The sequence below is a fragment of the Etheostoma cragini genome, chromosome 11 (genome assembly GCF_013103735.1).
Source record: "Etheostoma cragini isolate CJK2018 chromosome 11, CSU_Ecrag_1.0, whole genome shotgun sequence".
NCBI classification, from domain to species: Eukaryota; Metazoa; Chordata; class Actinopteri; order Perciformes; family Percidae; genus Etheostoma; species Etheostoma cragini.
Window position 1 is genome coordinate 22,655,340 of NC_048417.1, and position 21,258 is coordinate 22,676,597.

The following is a 21,258-nucleotide window of genomic DNA, read 5'->3' on the forward strand; positions in this document are numbered from 1 at the left end:
GTGTGTGTGTTCAGGCCTGTGTGTTATGTGTGTAAGAACAACAAAGTGAAAACATTGTAATTTCCCCTTGCTGGTTTAATAAAGTATACATTATTATTATTATTATTATTATTATTATTATTATTGGAGAGGATCTTCCATCTTTGACTTTACAAACTCCTCACTGGGAAGTCTCTTGCATTCCTCCTTTGTTTCAGTGGAGAGAATCATCTTTCTTCTACCTCCCAAACGCTGGATATAACTGCATCTTAACAAGCACCATTTGTGTGTGATGATATCAACAGCGTATCATGCCACTCTACCCTCCTGAAGACATTCATGCTCCAAATCATACCCTGTTCAATTTAGCATTTTAAGTACACTTTGTTTCTGTATTTCTCTTTCCCTTTGTGTCTCTTTCTCTGCTGTGTTATGTGTTGTAATTTGCAGTGTGTGTGTGACCCATCCCATGTTAGGAAACTAGTTATATAAGCATGGCCTCAAGCATTTTACCACACAAGTGCCAGCCTGCGCCCCACACAGTGTACAGTGTGTACACTCAGTGCGACCTCAGTGTCAGTTTTCATTCAGAATTTGGGATTCAGAATAGAAGTTAATTGGTAAGTGCACACCAAATGCAAAAAAAGCAGTGAATGCACAAGTGAATAACAACAAAGCTTTTTGCCTCGATAAAGGTGGATCTGACCATCGCGTAAACATGTGACCCAGACGTCAAAGGCTAGCTAAAAATATACATGTGTGTCAGATGAGAATAGAACATTGTGTCACTCAAGTCCACTCAAGTTCAATGACAGCACATTTAGCCAGAATGTTTTGTAACACATCAGAGAGCGTCTCTCAGGGTTCCAAATTACCTCTCACATCTGCTGCTGCTCTGTGCCACGAATACCCCGACACACACACACACACACACACACACACACACACACACACACACACACACACTATTATACTCATACACACACACTAATATACTCATACACATGAGCACCAAAAGCCAAGAGATGGTCTGTTTGAATTGATTAGACTCTCATAAGTGAAGTGATGATGTGCTTAAACGGAGATGATGGAGGAAGCTTCTCTAACTGATTGTTCTGTCAATCCAGTTGATCTGGCTTGCATGCAAATTGGGCTCAAATGACTATTTCAGGGGAATCCGTATTCAGTCATGTGTACAGTAAAAACACAATGAAAACTGAGAGATTTTTGACAAATATAGAGTGTCAGTTTACTGTACAGAAACACCTAACTGAAATATTTCAATATCAATGATATCACTTTGTACCAAATCAAACTGGTGGGGGGAATGAGGGCAAAGGATCGAGCTTAAGTGAGTGTAGCAACATGCGTTGGTGCTGTTCACGTGTTCTAATGTGTTTCCTCTTGTTGGACGAAGCGTCCGTCCCCGACCAAAGAATTTGGAACAAATCAGGCGCGTCTCCAGAGACGCTATCGAGAAGCGGTGACTTTCTCTATTATAGCTCAAATGAAGTTTTAAAGGTGCAATTTGCAGGTTTCAGAACATGTATTTGCTTTTATTTTGAATAGGCTCCCCTCAAGAAGATAATGGGTTGCGTTTCAGTGTTGATTTTAACATGGAAACTGAAACATTAAGACAGTTTCATATTTTTTTGTTCAAAGCAGTCAAGCCTTTGACCTACATCAGTAGTCTAACTTTCTTTTGTCAGGTTATAAATCTGTGAATAGAAATATATTTGTCCTAACTTTAATTCACATTTACTTTTGCTGCAACCTCCTAGATACAATTAATTGCAATATTGCCTAAACAATTAATACAAAGCCAAAGCTTTTGTTTTTTGTTTTTGTGCCCTTTTTTTTTTTACAGCAAAGGGCACAAAACTCTAAAAAGTTACAAAATACCATAGCGTACAAATTGAAATGTTGTCCACACTTAGATAGTGTCCACTGAAATAAAAGAACAGAAAAACAGGATTATGTTACCAGAAATACCAGCAATGCTTTTTACAATGGGATGCTGTTTTGACTGTATTGTACTTGAGGACCGATTGCAGGCGCCCAACGTGAATCTGGACACAAATCTGCTGCAGGTTTCACACAATCCCGCCTATTGGCCCCAAGGCACAAAAGTGCACCAGCAAAGGCAGGAAAGAAGACTGCAAGCTAGTAAACATAGATGTTAACAATGAATGATTTAAAATCTTCCGAAAATAGGCTTTGCAAATGGAAATGCATTGTTTGTAAGACCTCAGAGGTAGACTTAATGTGTTTTGGTGCTCATAATGTTTGTTTACAAGAGAAGTGAAAGAGGACATCTTTATGCTTTTACAGTGCTCCCCAGTTTGGGAACCAAATCAATACATAGTGGTCTGGCATGAAATCCCTGGTAACATCAGACATTAAAAAAACACACATTGGCTTTGTGTCGTTTATATCAATGTCAACTTTATCTGGTCATGGGAGCAGCAGTAGTAGATGCATGCTATAAGTCTGAATGTCCTAATGATAGTTGTACTTTTTGGGGCCACTGCTTTTAAGTCCCACAGGCTTATCTGCCCATGCATGACTCCCCCCTCTGCGGTTCTCTGGCCTGGCATAATGACACCAACAACAACGTGTCAGGAGGCTGTCACTCTTTTTTATTTACAATAGTAGTGTTGCTTTCCCAAGACCAAGTTCTTTCAGGGGTGGGATTGTACAGGCCGTATTCTGTGACATCTCACAGAGGGGAGGCAGGGGAGACTGTTACAAAGTTGCCAATTATATAAAAGACACAAAGACAATGTATGTTTTTTTAATAGGTCATGATTCCTGGGACCTACTGTACATAGCGCAAAATCAATTTGGCAGGGATTACCAGATAAAAGCCACAATTGTAATAAAAGATTATGTTGTGTTTGAATAGATTATTCCATTTTTTGCTTTAGTTTGTGCTTTTCCTGCACCTGGCCTTTACATGTAACTGGCTGGCTATGCAGAGCAGCCACAACCTTTTCCAGTCAGTTCTTGCAGTTTCACCTGGAAATGCTGCACTTTTCCTTAATTGTTTTTACAGACAAACTAAAACATGTCATGTGATGAGGTCAGACCCATGAAAGAGGCTATAAAATGTCTTAAGACCATTTACTGGTTTTGGAAACACACATTGGCTGGTCCTATGGTGGCCCTGAGAGCTTATCACACTGCAAATAAAGAAACATCTTCACTAAGTTGACACCACACAAAAACATCAATTTGAGGACACTAGCATTTACAATATTTTTTAAAAAGCTGCAAAAGGTTTACAACACAACAGAAACAGTTTCCAGGGATATTTAAAAAGTGATGTGCGCAGACACGCAGCGCTTCTTGTTACTGTTTGTGGATTATGAAGTTATTGAGCTATATGAACTAATGAGCTGAAGTGTTGTTGAATTTTTTGGGGTTTCTTTTTTGGGGTTTTTGGTTAATCTGAATCATACGATCACAATGAGGGATGGTTGACTTGTAAAACATAATAAGCCCCAAACCACAGCAACAACCAGCATGTCCTTTCCTTGTGCGTCACCTTTTACTGGCCTCTGGAAACAGTTTCCGTTGCGTTGTGAGAATCTATATTTGTAGCGCTTTTTCTAAACGCTGCATATTTGTTGCCACATTGATGTTTTTTTGTTGTTGTCAAATTGCTGTAGATGTTTCTTGCTTGGCTTGTGTCCATATGCGTGTGTTTTCTTACTTCCCAGTGCATTAAGCTGTCAGGGCCACGGTACGGCCTTTCAGCAACACGCCTTACCGAGAAAGAGTTCCAACAAATGGTTCTCATTTTACCAGGTGCCTACTTTACTGGATACCCTGATTTCATCTTTTGTCATATCATACTGTCCCATACACTCACTTTGTACAATTCAGAATTGTGAATAACACCACATTGTGGCCTACTTTTTGAGAAGCCCTGTTGTAATCCTATCTGTGACCACTAAATAAAAGCAGTGTGGGAAAGCTTTAACCACCATTGTACAACAGCAAGGCAGAAAGAAAAGGAGGCTGGAGCATTTCTGCAGGCTGGATTTAGTCTTCATCTTGGAAGTGGCTAATTAGCTGCGACTCCACATTCCTGTTCAATGAGATTGAACCCAGTGGCGGAGGAACATGTCCATGTATGCACACATACATCGACACACGCACACATGCACTCACACATTCCCCTATGATTACAGTCATTTTCAATAATTTTGTCCCAACGCACACACACACACACACACACACACACACACAAACACACACACACACACACTTCTCACTTTCACTCCTTAACTCTCAGGACGCATAATGGGGGGTTCAGGTGGCAGCGCTGGATGGTGCCAATACAGATGTTGCCTGGTGGCTCTACTCTTTCCTGTGTGTGCGTGTGTCGCAGGTTTGCTGGCCAGCTGTGATGGCCAGCTTCCCACTTTACCAAGGCCTTGGCAACTACCCAGGTGGTTGACCCAGATAGTAACAGCTAGAGGAGAGGAACACACAAACACACACACACACACACACACACACACACACTCTCTCTCTCCCTCTCTCTCTCTCTCACTCTCTGATACACACACACTCTGATGTACACCTGCGTCGGCACACTTTGCACAGGGATGCTCATGCAGTACCATCAGAGCAGGTGAGGGAGGAAAAGAAGCCAGAAAAGGGCTTATATTTGGGATGAACTCAAACACTCTCCTGATGCAGCAAAGTTTTATCAGAGTGTGGCTCTTTGTTGTTTAAAGGCGTCCTACACCACAATGATCGGACATTATGCGTTTTTTCAGCGACTTTCAAGTCTTACAACAGTTGGCATATTGCACAAGGTCCAGGTTATATGCAGGGCTGGACAGTGATGGTTGCCCAGACCCAGGCAAACACAGTTGGGACAAAAAGGCTAGTAGGTTCCTTTGGGATCTTGCACTCTGCACCAGACAGGAAATCTAACACTTTGGAGTGAACATGATAAAGTCTAAACCACCATATAACCATCATTTCATATGCGGCCTCCTGTTCTCACAATTGGGCTTTGAGCATAAGACCTCCTGCTAAGAAATGTTCAATACTGAAGTATCAGCAATTTCACTTTAATAATGTTTAGTCCTCCCCAATCTGCAATAGTTAGCCAACATGGGAGTTATTTACTCTCGATGGAAAAAATAAACAACAGAGTTCATGGACTGAGTGGGAACAATAGGAAGTAAAAAGCAAGGTTAGGTTTCAGAAAGGGCTAACTACTGAAATAAGTCTTTACCACGGCACAATGAATACACTTTACATCAACTTAACATCACAGTGTTATGAAATACAGATAATCTAGTCATTATTCTGCATGTCAAAGAGGAGCGGAGTGCAAGGAAGCGGAAGTAAGCCCTCATTTTCAAAATGAAAGTGTCTGTTTAATTAATAATGTTGAATAAATGTGTCTTAATATGGTATATTTTTGGTGTAATGCAGCATTATATGCGGTTTCAAAATTCATCATAATTAAGGTATATGATGTATAACTAAGGTATACCTGTGTTTGTTTACTGTCTTAAAAGGACCACATTATTTGTAGTTTGGATCTAATAAGATAGAATAGAAGTGTGACTTATACATCTTATTATTGTGCCGTAAAAATGTGACTGTAAATAGCACCTTCTTAAAGACATACCGCTATTTATTAAATCGTTAAAAACGTTAGGTCGACATTACACGGCATTTTTCAAGGATTAAAAATGGCCTTCTCATTCTATTCTAAATTCCGATACCTAAGACTTAAAATGGGCTGATGATATGCTACGTAGAGGTAAGAAAAACTCGACGTTACTCACAGAGACGGAGCTCACGTGTGCGTTGATACTTTGTGTGCGTCCCAACCCCTGCAAAATGACTTGTTTCACTACCAGAATTTGATCCATTCAGTTCTGTAACATAGTGGAAAGTCTAGAAAAGCTGCATGATTAAATAGTTTAATCCCCATTCAAGTAAGCTTGAGCACTAAACCGGCGGAGGTCTGCTGTGCGCCTGCTCTATGGGCCGCAAATTGCGGAAGCAGCACCTGATCATGCAGGCCATTTTTGTCTCCATGATGGCTTCATGCACCACTGAGCAACTCTCATAGGGACTAACACAGCTTATCATACATCCATGGTAATGGGGGTCATTTTTAAAGGTAATTTCAAGCAACCTATTTTGTCCCTTAATTAGGAGCCCTGTTGATGAGCGTCCACCACTCACCCCTCACTCAAACTGTCACAACGTCCCCACCGTTCCTTCATGCAGTCCAATAACAACTCTTTTCAACATTGTGGGGATTGAAATATCATTTTAAACTATGGATGACCACGTCTGCTCACTTCCACGTGTGATTCAGAGGCGTTTTTCTGCTGTGTGTGTGTGTGTGTGGGTGTGGGTGTTGGTGCGCAAATGCAGTCATTGTGCTCAATGTCACACCGCATTGCAGGGCAGTAAAAACCTTGTGTGTTGTGTTGTCAATCCAATAGTTTCAGGGCAACCTTCAATTGGCTTGAATTTCACTATCTGAAGATAGTTCTGGAATTCTTAAGTGAGCAGCTTATTGTGGAGTTGGGATTTTTTTGGCATCTTTAATATTTTACTGTTCTGTCAGTCTCATTCCCCTGTCCATCTCACTCCACCTCAGTACGTCTGTCCTTGCCTCGTTAATTATACACCCCTTATTTTATGTTTTTTCCCCCCTCTTTGACCAGAACTATTTTTTCCCCCTGCGACCTCAAGTTACCCTCTTCTCTCTCCATAACACAGGAAATGGAAGGTTGTGCCGTCAACAAGGGCACGCGGCAGGGTAGAAAGATAAATTGACTGAGAAAAGAGACTCATTCGTCATAGGAGAACGCGCTGAACGTGTTGTAACATAAAGCGAGGGAGGACTATAAAGGTGAGGAGAAATGTACCATTATTTGGCATGTCAGGAACCAGGATAGGCTAATTCTGTTGTTGATTATGAGTAAGTAACATGCGTTATGTGTGTTTTAGTGTAGGAGGGGGCACGTAGCATACAAGGATACTGCCAGCCACGCTGTTTATCATCATATCGATTTACAGTGGAATTATTGAATTAAAATGTCAGGTCATTTGTGTTGACATCTCCTGGCCAAACTATGTGTTATGTTCAAACTTTAACTGGGAGGACCTCACTGGTGTTTTCTTCCCTGAACTTGTGCAAATGTAATAGCAAAAAATAAGTATTTATTTTTCCCCATTATTTTCCAAATATCCATGTAGCCTACCTGCAACTGGACTGTAAAAAGCAACTTAGATATTGTCGGTGTTGCCATGACAACATGCTAATCTTGTAGGATTTGCCAGAGATTGATGTTGAAATGTGTTGTTTGCAGCAGCCCGGCTGAGCTAGAGTTGACGTGGGGAACGATATGACAAGTGTGAAACAAAATCAAAGCAGCTCGCTGTGATTGGTATTCACCTCAGGTTGTTGATCCCAAGAAAAGCACAGTAGTTTGATGGGATGTTATGTCTTTTGTCATGGGTGCTCTGGACATGTGTGTTATGCCATCCTGTTGGTTTATATAGGTATGAAATACGTGTTAAAGGACATTTCCGGCCGATTCTTATCTCTTATATCTTGATCGCTATAAATATGCGAGTACTTTTGACTGAAAAAGCCCGTCCCGAATCAGTGCAGGTAACATGGAGCAGCTGCAGCTACCTGTACAAGCTTCCACTGAGCTAAAACGGCAGTTAACGGGGCAAGTTTTAAAACCTTTATGCCTCATAACAGACATACAATTTAATTAATATGTCTGTACAACATGAAGAGGTCCCTTACGTAACATCAAGATGCGTTTTCAAGGCAGACATTGTTTTAATTCACCTAATCTGTCTTGTTCTTGCTGGTGGTTAACTTGCTGGCCTGGTTTAGCTGCTAGTGCTAGCTGTTAGCTGCTAGCTGCTAGCTGCTATCGTTAAGTGTGTTCAGCCAGGCTTTTGTGAAAATCATAATGCAGCAGTACCGTGTGTAATTGTAGGTCATCCATTTTGTGTGTGACCGAGACTTTGCGGTGTTGATCTGTGTTGTAGATCCCTTGGCTGGGCAGGCGCACTTTGTCCCCATTTTCCTTGTCTCCCTCAGCCGAAAACAATCCCCCAAATGCGGGAGGTGTAGTGGGTGACCTCCCTGCCTTTGCGTTGACAAATAGTAGTTTATATCCTTCTCAAAAGTAAACTACAATTTGTTGCCGCAAAGGCATGGAGGACACCCACCACACCACCGGGCGCTCGTGGGATTGTTGACGGCTGCGGTAGGCCGACAACAAGTACTCGCATATTTATAGCGATTAAGATTACCTTAAACATTTCCAGAAATTCTCCTTTAAACCCCTATAGAGTGCATCTCTTCATAAATAATCCTTAGGCCCTGCAATGGGCACGTAGAATGTGTGGCTTGAACGCCGCTGCCCTTACTCTATCCCACCCTTCCTTTGTTATAGCTTGTTGGCTTTGCCCATTAGGTGTATATATTTCCAGAGGGGGGAACACAGAGCCTCCCATTGTTCCCCTCTTGCTTATGTGATCGCACATGCACACAAGACACATACGTACACCGCACACCACGACTGCTGGTCAAGCTCCAGCCAAAAAAGCCCCAAAGCCACAAGCAGTGAAGCAGATCTGTCAAGCGGGGTGCCTGGAGACTGGTTAAAGAGAGAACCACACCCAGCAATGGGAGCTAAAAGGGAACTCCCATAGGAAGAATCAAGTCATTCCTATTTACAGGCCCTCTTTTATTTCAAACAGAAGCCGGCTTCTGTTAGAGACTAATAAAATATAGCAGCTGGTAAATGATTCAAAATAAGCAATGGGGTTTCTGAAATGATGTGGATAATCTGATTTCTGGAAGCTGCTAGAAGGTTATTTGCCAGTCTGTTTTGTTTATAGATCATACTTAGTTGGGTGTGTGTGTGTGTGTGTCCTCACATTAGATATGTGTTTTTTAGTTTTTCTTTTTCAAGGCAAACCACCTTGTTTAGCCTTAATTAAGCTGAAAATATCAGCCAATATTTGCTACCTGCAACAAGACAACATAGTATACACACTACAGCTCAAAGATTCAACGTACAAAATATGTTATTAATCCCACAACCGTGTATTTCACAATGCCACTTGTTAGCTTGGTGCACTTTTACAGTTTAAGGTGTTTGTTTACTCATTTTCATGACACTCTCTCCTGCTTTTCTCTCGAAATTTGAATATCTATTCCTCATACAAAGCAATCACTACCTATTTACTGTTGGTGAGGTTGTAGATAGCCATGTGGCCCCTCTGATACACATGGAGCCACTAGCTGCTTCTTCACCTGCCACTGTCACCGTCATCAAGAGGGCTTAACAAATATTGAGGTTCGCACTGTCCCCCTGGGGATTCCACCTCATTTCACAGAGCCCTAACCAACCAATTGTGCCATCAGGGCTGTGTCCGAGGACATGTTCCCTCACTGACTTCCCACACTGCCAATGTATTTGATTGAGTGCCCAGCCAAGCCACAAGCCTCTCTGTCAGGGATTGAACACAGTTTTTTCTGTGATCCTAAACCTTGAAATGTATCATGTCTTTATGTTTAACAAAGCAGTGCAGCCTTCTTAAATTTCCTGCAACCAACATGCTTTTGGCAACACCAAATCCTTAGAGCAATCCAAGAGAAATGTGTAGCCGCTTCTAACACTTTGCATTGTGAATTTAACACATCTCCTAAATGATTACAGAACTGACACATGTAGTCCAACATGGACTACACAGGATTTTTTCAGTTGAGAAATCTTTCCCTTAAAACAGCTGAACAAAATATTGATACGAACACAGGAAAGAACTGCATGGAAACCGCAAAACCATGCTGCCAATTAATTACATGTTGTTTAACATGTTATTTGGTTACTGCTTAAGCACTTCTGGTTAGACACTAACTACATTCCGTTGCTATGTACAGTACGTGTGACTTGTGCAATGAGAAAGATGAAGCTAATCTAATCTAAAATGTCTAGAAGGCGTCATGTTTTACTAAAATCTTTGCTTAGCTTGTTATAAAACATCGTTTTAATCAAAGGACAAAAAAAAGGAAAAATGTCCATTTTTGTCCATTACGTTCAGTATGTGGGTTGTTGGCTTCTTATTTCAAAAGACAAACCCGCCAGGACAGTGATCTTTTCTTTTTTAGCACTGGCAGCCGTTCTAAAACCAACTTCTGCCCCGATCAGACAGCGATTTTTGCAGCATGCAAAATGTGAGGTGCACTGCACTGTCTTTATTTATTTTTTATTGTTGCTAGGTAACCGCCTCTCAAATCATCCGATTGGGTGTTCAGGGTGCTCCTGCCAAAACATAAGGCGCATAAAGCAGAAACCCATGAGCAAAAAGCTTCACTCTCATTGAAAACAATTGCAAAAAGCACTCATTCTGATCGAGGGCTTAGTGTGTATGTGTGATGAGGGCGCTTGATCTGACGTGTTCTCTTAGTCAGCATCTTCTGTTGGCCTATTAAACTCAAATTTGTCTTAAGTACACTTTCACGAATATTGCCAAACTGTGCTTTACAATGCATCCCCATGTTAGGCCATAACTGTCACTGAAAGCTTTCCTTAATAGACACGTTTCCCTACCAGTCACAGATTTTACCTTCAAACATAGAGCAGCATAATATATATGTGGGCAGTTACAGAAGCACGCATGAACATTAGATAATAAATTTGCAAGCAAATGAAAAACATTCCCAGTTCTCTTTTAGTACATGCTGCATAATGTTTCATCATCTTGTAGCGATGCTGCCCTCTGCTGGACTAGTGTCGGAAGAACAAGAACACTGTCAGATATTAACAAGGGAGGAAGAATAGTGCAAGGGGATCCAGCTTTTCTATCCCTTGCATTTTTACACTCACACGCAAACAATCAATCACAGTATGATCACACACACAGTTAATTAAATGATGTATTAATTAAAATCATGTCCCTGTGTATGCATGTGTGAGAAAAAACTAGGTCACAAAGACGGGGAGCGTTAAATGGCTCTCAGGACACTGGCTAGCTGTGTGTGTGTGTGTGTGTGTGTGTGTGTGTGTGTGTGGGGGGGGGGGGGGGGGGGGGGGGGGGGGGGGTTACCCAGCCATTGGCCTAATTTTTGGCTAAATACCAGGAGTTGAGGTTTACAGTCACACAGTCCTCTTATAGCCTGCAGTTGAATTACTTTTGTATCTCTTTTTCTTAAGAGGGATCCCCCCCCCCATCTCTCTACTCCAGACTTGAAAGACTAATAGACTCTAGTATGACCACCCCACACACATTCTACTCTTAACCGTAACTCCCAAAGCTCTCACAAGCTCTCCTCAATGTCTCTACCAATCTCTCAAACCCAGTCCCTCGCTCCCTCTCTGTGAGCCTTGGCCAAACTCGGTGCACCACACAAAATACAGTGAGTGCTGCTTGAGGAACGCGTGAAGACTTCCTCACAAGGCAATGAAACTCCACTTCTGCCGGGACATTTTTCATCCTCCTTCAGGTCCAGGTATTCAGGCATCACAGGACGCGCTCATATGTACATGTTGGGTTTTTGGTTGGTTCAACATGCATCTGAACACACACAGGTAAAATGTTAAAACATGCATTTCCTTGAAAACATCATCAGCATCTGAGGGACCACTTTGAGGTTTGATTTTTATATTATTCTGCTCCAGATGTTCCTTAGCTTGTTAGCTTTTTGCTTGCTTCAGAAGAGCCTGTTAGATGCAGGGCTTTTGTCTAGTGGGAGGAATGCTTATAAATACTAATGAGCATATTTTGGTGTAGCTGAAGGGTCTTCCGTGCTCATTGTAAAAGTAACAATGTCAACATGTTAGTTTAATGATGCTGCAGTTTTTGACATCAGACCCCTTTTTCTTGTGTCTCCCCTTGCTGGTGTTTGGCTGTACTGCATGGTTACTCTATATGTCTCGTCTAGATCTCAAAATTGTTTGTGGTAATTTTAACACATTTGAGCAGATGCGATCTCCAAAGCTAAGCATGGTTTTTATTTGAATCATCAGCTGTGATACTGAGCTCCTACAGTTCTGCATCCCTGGAACTGGCTTAACATTTCAGATGAACAGCTTGAAAAAAGAAAGAAAAAAAGAAGCCGTTCCCACTGAGTTTATTTTTAGAGTTTTGTGCTTTTTAGTCGACCGTAAGTACATGTACAGTATAAACCAACAGACGGGTTCACCACAGTAGCTGGGATTGCTCGCCTGAAACGCTTTAGGAGGTTGTTTTTGTCAATGGTTGTGTTTCTCTGTCTAACCACTGCAAAGGCTACCAGCAGTTGAGCTGTGTTATCTGCAGTCTGGAACCCTTTAAATTCAAGCTGGATAACCACTGAGTGTTGCGTGCGTAACCACAGCCTCTTTCCTTTTTGTCCTTTCAGTGTGGAAAATGCCAAGAGAGGGGACCAAGTGGGTAAAATATCTGCCTGTGGAACAACTGAGTCTGTGGGCCAAGCACTGCCTCCATTCTCCCATGGCTGCAGCTTTGGCTCCATTAGTTCAAAGACTAAAGGGAAGTGGACTGACTAGTCTCCCTTTTCAGAAAACAAAAACAAGTCACCCGGCCAGAGGCAGTTGTGGTGAGACTTGGCCAGCCATAGTTATCATTGGCTTGCGCATAGAAGCATGAATGAATTTGCTTCTGCTCGGCATCTGCTTTCTCAGGCTGAATTTCTCTGCACCACAACTCTTATTCCGAAATCTTTTGTCTGGCTTTTGCCTTTCTTGCTCTAACCATCTGCCTTTTATATCTTCAATTTGTCTCTCCATTTGACTGTTTCTCGGTCGCTGCCTTGCTTTCTTCTTCCTGCCTTTTTCTTGGCAAACCTCTACCCAAAAACTCTCTTAATTATTTTTTTAAGAACATCTGATATTGAGCAGTGGGAAGGAAGCTGTGGTGTGTTGAGAAGTAGAGAAGACTCGTTGACCTTAAACTACTCAAGGAAACTCTTTCATATGGAAAGCTTCTACAACACCTCATCTTACCTTTTCTCACTTCAATCCAACTTCAACTCGCACTCTTCATTCTTCATCTTACCCTCTCTATATCCTCCCCTCTACTTCCTTTACTCTTCTCAAGCTTTCATGTCTCTGTTTCTTCTCGCCTCTTCAATTCTATCATTTACCATCATCTCTATCCTCAACTGCTGTATCAAACAGACTATGGAGTCTTAAAGCTGCGGTAGGCACTTTATTTTTGGCGTTATTAGGCTAAAAATCCGTGATAATCTATTATCATATTGTAATTCAAACAGTCTGAGAGAAAACTAGACTTCTGTTGTCAGGCGGTAGATAATGTAACCCGTCATGGGAGACTTTGGCCAATCGCAGGTCATTTCAGAGAGAGCGAGAGAGTGTTCCGGCTGGCTGTTCTGTGCCCGCATATGTTTGCAGGACGAGGTCTCACTCTACCTTAAATTCTGTCTTTTGTTTTTTGCATTCTACCCACAACAGCTTTAAAGCTCCAGTGCGTAGTTTCTGTCGCCCCCATGAGGAATTATAAGTAATGACAACACCCCTGTTGTTGCATCCACATGAGACAACCCACCCCCACCCCTCCTTCAGGCAGTTGCTTGTATCCAAGGTGGACATGGAGGATTAACAAAACATGATGGACTCTTCAGAAGATGTCATTATCTTCACTTGAGTTTCTGTGCGTGAGATACAAAGAAAGTTCTGTGACGCTGATAGTCTTAATTAACTTTGTATTAGTGTATATATACATATTGTTCAACTTCCCGGGATTGCTCCGTTGCTGACAGAAAATCTACTCTGTTGGGTTGGATGTCCGTCACCTTTCTCTTTCTTTGTGTTGGCGTTCTAACCTCCGGTGGATTTCTGAGGACTATGGTTACCTGCTCCTCAGATCTCTGCAGGGTAAATCCAGACAGCTAGCTAGACTGTCTGTCCCATCTGAGTTTTCTGTTGCACGACTAAAACTACTTTTGAACGTACACATGTTCACCTTAACAAGTTCCCCCCCCCGAGGCTGTTTTGCAGCAGCACCGTGGCTCTAAACAGCGCTTAGCGCCGCCCAAGACGATTGTGATTGGTTTAAAGAAATGCCAATAAACCAGAGCGCGTTTTTCTCCCGTGCCGGAACGCAGTGTGGACTAGCCAGACCCTCGTCCGCAGCACTGAGGAGGAAGGTCTGGCAAAGCGAGACTAACTTTGTATCAAGTCATTGGCAATGGCTTGCATGTAACGGTCGTTCATTAATATACAAAAGATATGCACTACAGCTATAAGGTTTTTGTTGTCACACCTGCCTGTAGATTATTACAATAAACGGTTTTGTTCAGTTAATATTTTGTGGGCTTCAAGTCATTTGTCACGAGCCACCTCTTGCACTTTTAAGGGTCCACTTTAAGGATGTTTTGATACCAGTGTACAGCGAAAAAAAGAAACATCACTGAAAAGACACAGACATCAAGAACAAATGCAGATTGACATAATTTTCATAATGCAAACAAATGTCAAAGTGAAATAATATCATAGGATTGTAAGATTATTACTTTTTGATGTTTGTGTTTTCAGATGTGTTCAACATTTTTCAGTGCCAATATTTCTTGTTTCAATGCCAAATTTTATTTTCAGTACCACAGGTTACTGTCACTGTTCTAGCTCCATTGGATTGTAGTTGGATGGTCAAATAGTGAATTGTGTAAGGCAAGAGAAGTTGCATCGGTTAGCAGGAAGAAACAACTCTGATGTTCACAGATAGCTTCGACAGCTTGGGTATGCTGATGTCTGGAACTTTTGTTGCCCTTTAGCCCTTACATTTTTCAGGGAACACATTTTATAACGTTAATAGTAATATGTTTATTGTGTCGGGAATCAGTGTTCTGTGTCTCGACTGGCTACATAAACCACAGCGTTCTGCACTGCATTCCTTAATAAGGGCCTTGTGTTTGCCAAATGCAGTTCTTACAGGGGAGCACGTTTGCACTCAGTTTATGTTGCAATGAACAAATTAGAAAAAATAATAGTTTCCAGCTAATTTAATAGTTCCAGTCACACTCAGTGGAAAAACCTGCATGCCATACCTCAACAATGGCTGTGACCTGCCACATTTTGCAGCAATTTGGCCAGTGTATGTCAAGGGTTTTATTTTTTATTTTTTTCCATTTGCTCATACCTCAACATTGGCTGCGACCGGCCACATTATGGATTAATTGAGCCAGTGTATGTCAAGGGTTTTACTTTTTATTTTTGCCATTTGCTCATGTACAACTTACAGGCACATTGGAATACTTCTGCGGATCACTCAGTCAGCAAAAAAACACAGCAGATAAAACAAGTCCACATACTCATAAATAACAATAAATACAGAAGTGCAAAGTCCAAACTTGTGCTCGTGATCTGGGAAAGACAAATTCTCCCCAGTAATGGAGCGTGAATCTGTTGGGGGGGTGTACCTTTACTTGCTCTCTGTGTCTACCACTTACTGGTTTCATCACATCTGTTACACACTGTTACTGTCACCGATCCAGATACAGCCACAACAGCTCAGCTGATTACTCACTTGGAACATCTTCTTTTTTCTCTCTTTTAGCGTTTTTCCGATCAGCGTCATCCCAACACAGCCAAAGGTGATTGCATCTTTTTCTCTCTACTTTATCCATTTCTGTTATTGGATTCACTTTTTTTCTCTTCGGTCTGGCTTTGATTTTGCCTTTTTCTTAATTTTTATACTGTACTGTAAATATTATTCTTTAACTTTATCTCGTATTAAATTTGCTTTTTGTTTTCTTCTTTTGCTCTCTGCTTCCTGGTGTTTTATGTAAAGCACCTTGAGTCGCCCTGTGCTGAAATATGCTGTGCTATATTATTAAAATTGCTTTGCCTTTTGTATATATAGCACAATTGGTTGAAGTGGCTTTATACAGACTTTTTTATAGCAATATTTAACAAAACCAACGTATCTTTTTAAGAATCATCAACCCGCCACAAGGATCACTGTCTTAAGCATTAGTGAGTTCCCTGTGGCTTTAAATGTGCCGCTTGGAAGATGTGGTTCCATCACGGATGTAATTACAAAGATTACCACTAGAGAGAGGCAGAGTGCTGCTTTCCGAGATGTCTCTCATCCTTACTCTGCGGTGAGGTTACCTGAGTAGAGATGGAATCCAAGTACAAGAAAAGACTTCTTATATTTTATTTTTCTATTTCAACAGATTTCAATGGTATGTGTGTGTGCTTGCAAGGATATTGGAGTTGCATTCAGTGCACACACACCTGTGTTGTCCCTGGCAAGGTTGCGAGAGGTTGTGTTTGCTTGTCGGAGACGTCAGTTACTTTGAGACGGGATTAGACAGGTGGAGAGTTTGATTCGGCTTCCTGTATTAATTCACAACCGCATGAAAACACGAGTCTCTCTCCTTTGCTATTCCCCTCCTTCTTTTTCACACTCTACCCTACCGCCTCCCCTCTCTGACTACTGATAGGGCAGACATGGAGTCAACAGAGGATGGAGAGGGAGGGAGGGAGGGAGGGAAATAGAGTTTGGATACGAGGGAAGGACTAAAGTAGAAACAAAGAAACGCTGCAGGTGTGTGGAGTTCTGAATAGCATGAGCTGGACTGCACAAACTGGACATAGAGTGAAGGAGCGGTAGACCAGGTGATCACAGTGAGATCCCAGCAGTCAAAGTTGTGTTTTCTCCAGGTTAGTCTAGTCGCTGTCAGAAAGCTGTTCAGTTGATTTTTTTCTAACGGTGGAAGTGCTCACCAAGCCATGGCCCTTCTTACCAACGGCGTGCAGAATCTGGGCTCCTATTACTGCCTGATCCGACGCAGGTTCAAGAGGAGGCGCAAGAAACGCTCAGAACGCAAAGGTAACCCCTCACGGCAGCTGGTCACAGAGAGGGAGAGGGATGCTGAGCTGGATTTCTGTAGACTTTGTAATTTTTAGTAACCGGCAAGAGACGAGAGCTGTGCATAGGCTGTGATAAATCCTTTTTTTCAATTGTTTGTGAGGTTTGAAGTTGTTAGCAGCTGCAGACTGCTCCAACATCTGTCTTGTGTTTTTTTTTTTCTGTGGGTAGTGAACCTGTGGGGTATTTTATAAATGGACTCTTTATTTAGTTTTTATGTGCACAGAAAGTCTGGTCCAAATGGCGTTAACTTTTTGTCAGTAATGTGTAGAAGACAATTGTTACAGAGGATGTCATACTTGACCCGAGTAATCACTGATTAAAGAAAAGAAGGTTCATATGTGGTTTTCCAATAAGAAATCCTTTGTTGGTGTTTTGTCAGAGAAATGTCTTTTAAATGAATTAGATTTCTGTTATTGTCAGGAAAAATAAATTCAAGATATGTTGTCCCCTGCTAGCTGACGACACAATGCATGTCTAATTCACATATGTTATTAAAGTAACATACCTATAAATTAAAAATTACGCATTTCTTATGAGAATTAAAAAAAATAAATACAAATCTGTTTTACTCTGTTTGTTTTCTTTTTTACGGAAGATAGAGAACATGAACTATTATTTTTATATATATATTAATGCATTATTTATATATATATAAATAAAGAGAGAGAGAGAGAGAGAGAGAGAGTGTCTAACCGTGTGTCTTCACCAGTAAACCAACGGGCGCACAGTTTGACACCAGGATTATCACGTGTATTGCAAATGCAATACAGTTTGGGAAAGACTAGGTTAGAAATGAGTTTTTAGGTGATGTGACTCTTGGGTGTATTTCCATTCTATATTCCATAGACGATTGAAGCTGCAGTTCTTAAAAGAAAAAAAGAAAAATAAAGGGACAACATGTCTTGAATTTATTTTTTTTGTTTATTTTTCCTGAAAAAACAACAACGAATAAAATACAGTGAAGTCCTAGATTGACTCAGTCTGTTTTGATGTTACATGTTTGTGTTTTTTTAGGCATCAGAAGTTTGTATCTATTGAGTAAAGGTGATCTCTCTTTCTCTGAGTGAGGGAGGTCCATGTCTCTGTGTTGATGTCGGGAGACGGGACGGGAGCCCCACAGAGCCTCTAAGCTTTTCTCCCCTGAGTCTGATTGCTGCTCGGCTCTGGGGGATTAGCCCAACAGCAAAGGTAGTAATTATTTAGGTGGACACAGCTCACTGGCAGTATTAGCCATGTCTCAGCCACTTGCTTTGACACCCACCACTCTCCAACCCATCCCTTCCCCCCGTTCGCCACCCTCCTCGCCAAGTCCATTCATCCACGTAAATCCACTGCTGCTGATGCTGCATTTTTAGCCCCTCCACTTGCACTCGAGACCCGCTCGCTCAGGTACCGAGCACGTCCATCAGCATTACGCCGGTCTGATTCCGGCCTTTTAACTCTCCCTTATCACCATGGGAATGAGAGTGGCACTTTTTCACCATACTGCCAGAAGCGGTGACTAAGCAGGACTTTGAGCCAACGTTGCTCTACCTGATCTCGAGTCGGCTCTAATGCCCCGCTCTGGAACACCTCCTGATAAGTTGCTTAGTACTTTTGCTTTGGTGGCCGTTGGAGAGAGCAGATAATGCAAGCTGTGAGGACGAAGTCACGCACACTCGATGGTGTTTTAACGTCTCCCTCCAGGCACCGCTGCGACTGTTGACTACAAGGCACCTTATCCTAACTTTTAACCCTAACATAACCATTGCCTAATCAACTTCAAGGCAGCGCTGTTACTGTTGATTTCAAGGGACCTTAACCCTAACCCTAGCCATAGCATAATCCTCTCAGGCAGTGCTGCCTGGAAGGAGACATTGGGGGGAGGGGGTTAAAACACTGATAAACGTCACAAACTTACTTAAGACAATCCTCTGTAAAATAATGTGACATTGACTCAAGACAAGTCTCCTTGGTCACAGGTCACAGTCAGCGCAGCGCCACTGGACTGGGTAGTCCATTAGGTGTGAATTATTGTCTTCCACAAGGACACTTCAACATATCGATACAGGGGGTCGACCACGGTCAGCTGTTTGAGTTTGTGCCATCAGACACTATTCCACACTGCAGCCCTGAACACAACTCCTAATGTGCATGAGCTCCTAAAACACTAGTTTAGCCCCGCTGAGAGAGCTCTGTTTGATTAAATGTTGTGGTGATTCAGCGCAGTTGGAAAGTGTGCGTGTGTCTACTGTTGAATGGCACATATGAACACAAAGAGAATATTACTCTTAAGCTGCTTTTGCAAATTGCCCTACCTTTTATTCAAACGCACAGTAATTTCCTGAATATTTTGACTAAAGTACCTGAATATTTTGACTCAAGTACCTTGATATTTTGATTCAAATACCTGAATATTTTGACTCAAGTACTTGAATAACTTGACTTAAGTACACAGCTACTTTGGCAATAACTTTGGGTCCAGTCAGTCTTTACCCAGTTTAGGAACATTTGCACACTAGCACAGGTGTTTTCAATTTTATTTTTAATTAGATCAGGTTAAAGTTGGGTGGAGCTAGGTTGGGAATTATGTGGTGTTGGAATAATGAGAATGATGCAAGCATTTTATATCTATGGATTCAAGTGTCATTTTTTTTTTGCCTCAACAGTTGCCACAAAGCTAACTGGAGACTGTGTTACATGTCAATCAAGCAATGTCTGTACACACGGACACTGTACTAAGAGGTCTAATTGGGCAAAATCAGGGCATCTTCAGAGTGCGGGGGTCTATTTTACAAGGGTGCCATCACTGCATCCGGGCCGTTGCACCGCTCCGGACGGTTGTAATAAGTTTAGAGAAATATAAAACAAGCCAGAGCTGTTCGTCCCTTATCCCAGAATAGATAGGTAGTATAGCAAGACCGTACTCCTGCGCTGACCGTGTAGCTCAGCTTCACATTGTACATTTCTCACCTATTTTTTTCTTTGCCTTATGGCTTTGTTGAACCAGGGAGGCTGTGACCTTTTTGAATCCAATTTATTGTTGACAGAACATGCATGGTACTGTCAATGAAGTTGTGGTTCAAAAAGGATAAAAGTTTACCTTTGCTTTATGCATGAATTCTCATAGAGTGCACAGTGACTTTGAAAATGCTGAACTTCAGCATATCTTCCAAGTGATACGTTCTTCAATGCATCTCTCATAAATGTGCCAAGCCATGACACTCGCAGACGATGGTTGCCAATGGGCCGTATATGAAATATGGGAAACAGGGAACAGAGGCCTTTTCTGCCGTGCCAGCAAAATCTCCAAAATGAGCTTTAGTAACTTGCAGAGAGGGGGATCTGCACCACCAGACGCTCACAATCCATTGGAGTGGAAGAGACTCGGCCTACAACGAGACTCTGTTTTTGCATTTTCTCTTCTCAAATCACCTTACATCCTTCCTTTTACACAACACCTTTCTTTCCTTTCTCTTTTTTCCAAAACCTCCTGTTCTTTTCCATCTTTTTCTTTCCTGCATAGATTATTCACTTTCTAATACATGCATACATTGGTTGACTTGAAAGATCTTGAAATCATCATTAGCATTTGGAATAATCTGTAGCACAGTACTTGATACAGTTTCATTAATGATTTTGCCGTTTTCCTCCCCTACAGAATAATCTAAGCTAATGCACGTAGGCACAAAAAATTGATTTACAGCCTGTGAAGAAGCTCAGACAGACCGATTAACATTTGACAACAGTAACCATGGGAAAAAAAGAAAAAACATGCTCACGTTCATTTACCGAGCAACAAAAAGGCTGTTGATTATGAGCAATGCCTTATTTATTGTCACAACATTTCCAGGCACAGCGCCACTCTGTCATGATAAGAAATGAGTTGTGTCTGCCTGTCTCAATGTAATTAGCATTGATTAGCATGCTGCTAAGGACTGTAGCAGGCTGACTGAGCGAGAATGCACTAACCGCCGAGGTGTGTTTAGCTGGCGGAGACACACTTCATGGCCCTGGAGATGTATGCAGGGGTTTATGTCGGCTCCCTTCATCGCTGCGGAGATAAACTTCATGTGTATTCATAGTCGCTGTAGATTCAAATGGATGTTGAAATGTTTTGCCATTTGCGCTGGTGATTCCACTGCTTCCATGTGGTATGGGGTTAATGGAACAGGACATCCAGTGATTGAATATTTGATTCTGCCAACCAAATGTGAAACCCTTGCCAACAATACAGAGGCAAGATTAATTTCAAACTTTAGAATACCAGCACAGAAAGAGCTCCACCACAGTTCATATTGCTTTTTTGTGATATAGTGTAGCCCTCACTGTTCTTCTGCTGTCTCCAACTGCACGTCTGTCCCACCTCTTGACATT

The 21,258-nt window shown here is 41.8% G+C and overlaps 1 protein-coding gene across 3 annotated transcripts in view; it reads left to right on the forward strand.

The window, feature by feature from the left end:
* The window catches only part of adarb1b (adenosine deaminase RNA specific B1b), a 129,264-nt gene that overhangs the window by 64,378 nt on the left and 43,628 nt on the right, over positions 1-21,258 (forward strand). Inside the window, exon 3 of one of the 3 annotated variants that reach the window (XM_034884797.1) lies at positions 15,580-15,616. The exons of 1 other annotated variant lie outside the window; for it this stretch is intronic. Coding sequence is in view for 1 of the 2 variants with exons in the window: in XM_034884796.1 (XP_034740687.1) it covers positions 16,761-16,860 (100 nt within the window). In the remaining variant the exon portion in view is untranslated. Of the gene's footprint in view, positions 1-15,579; positions 15,617-16,580; positions 16,861-21,258 lie in introns of those variants that run through there. One more of the 3 variants, XM_034884796.1, reaches the window with a different exon arrangement.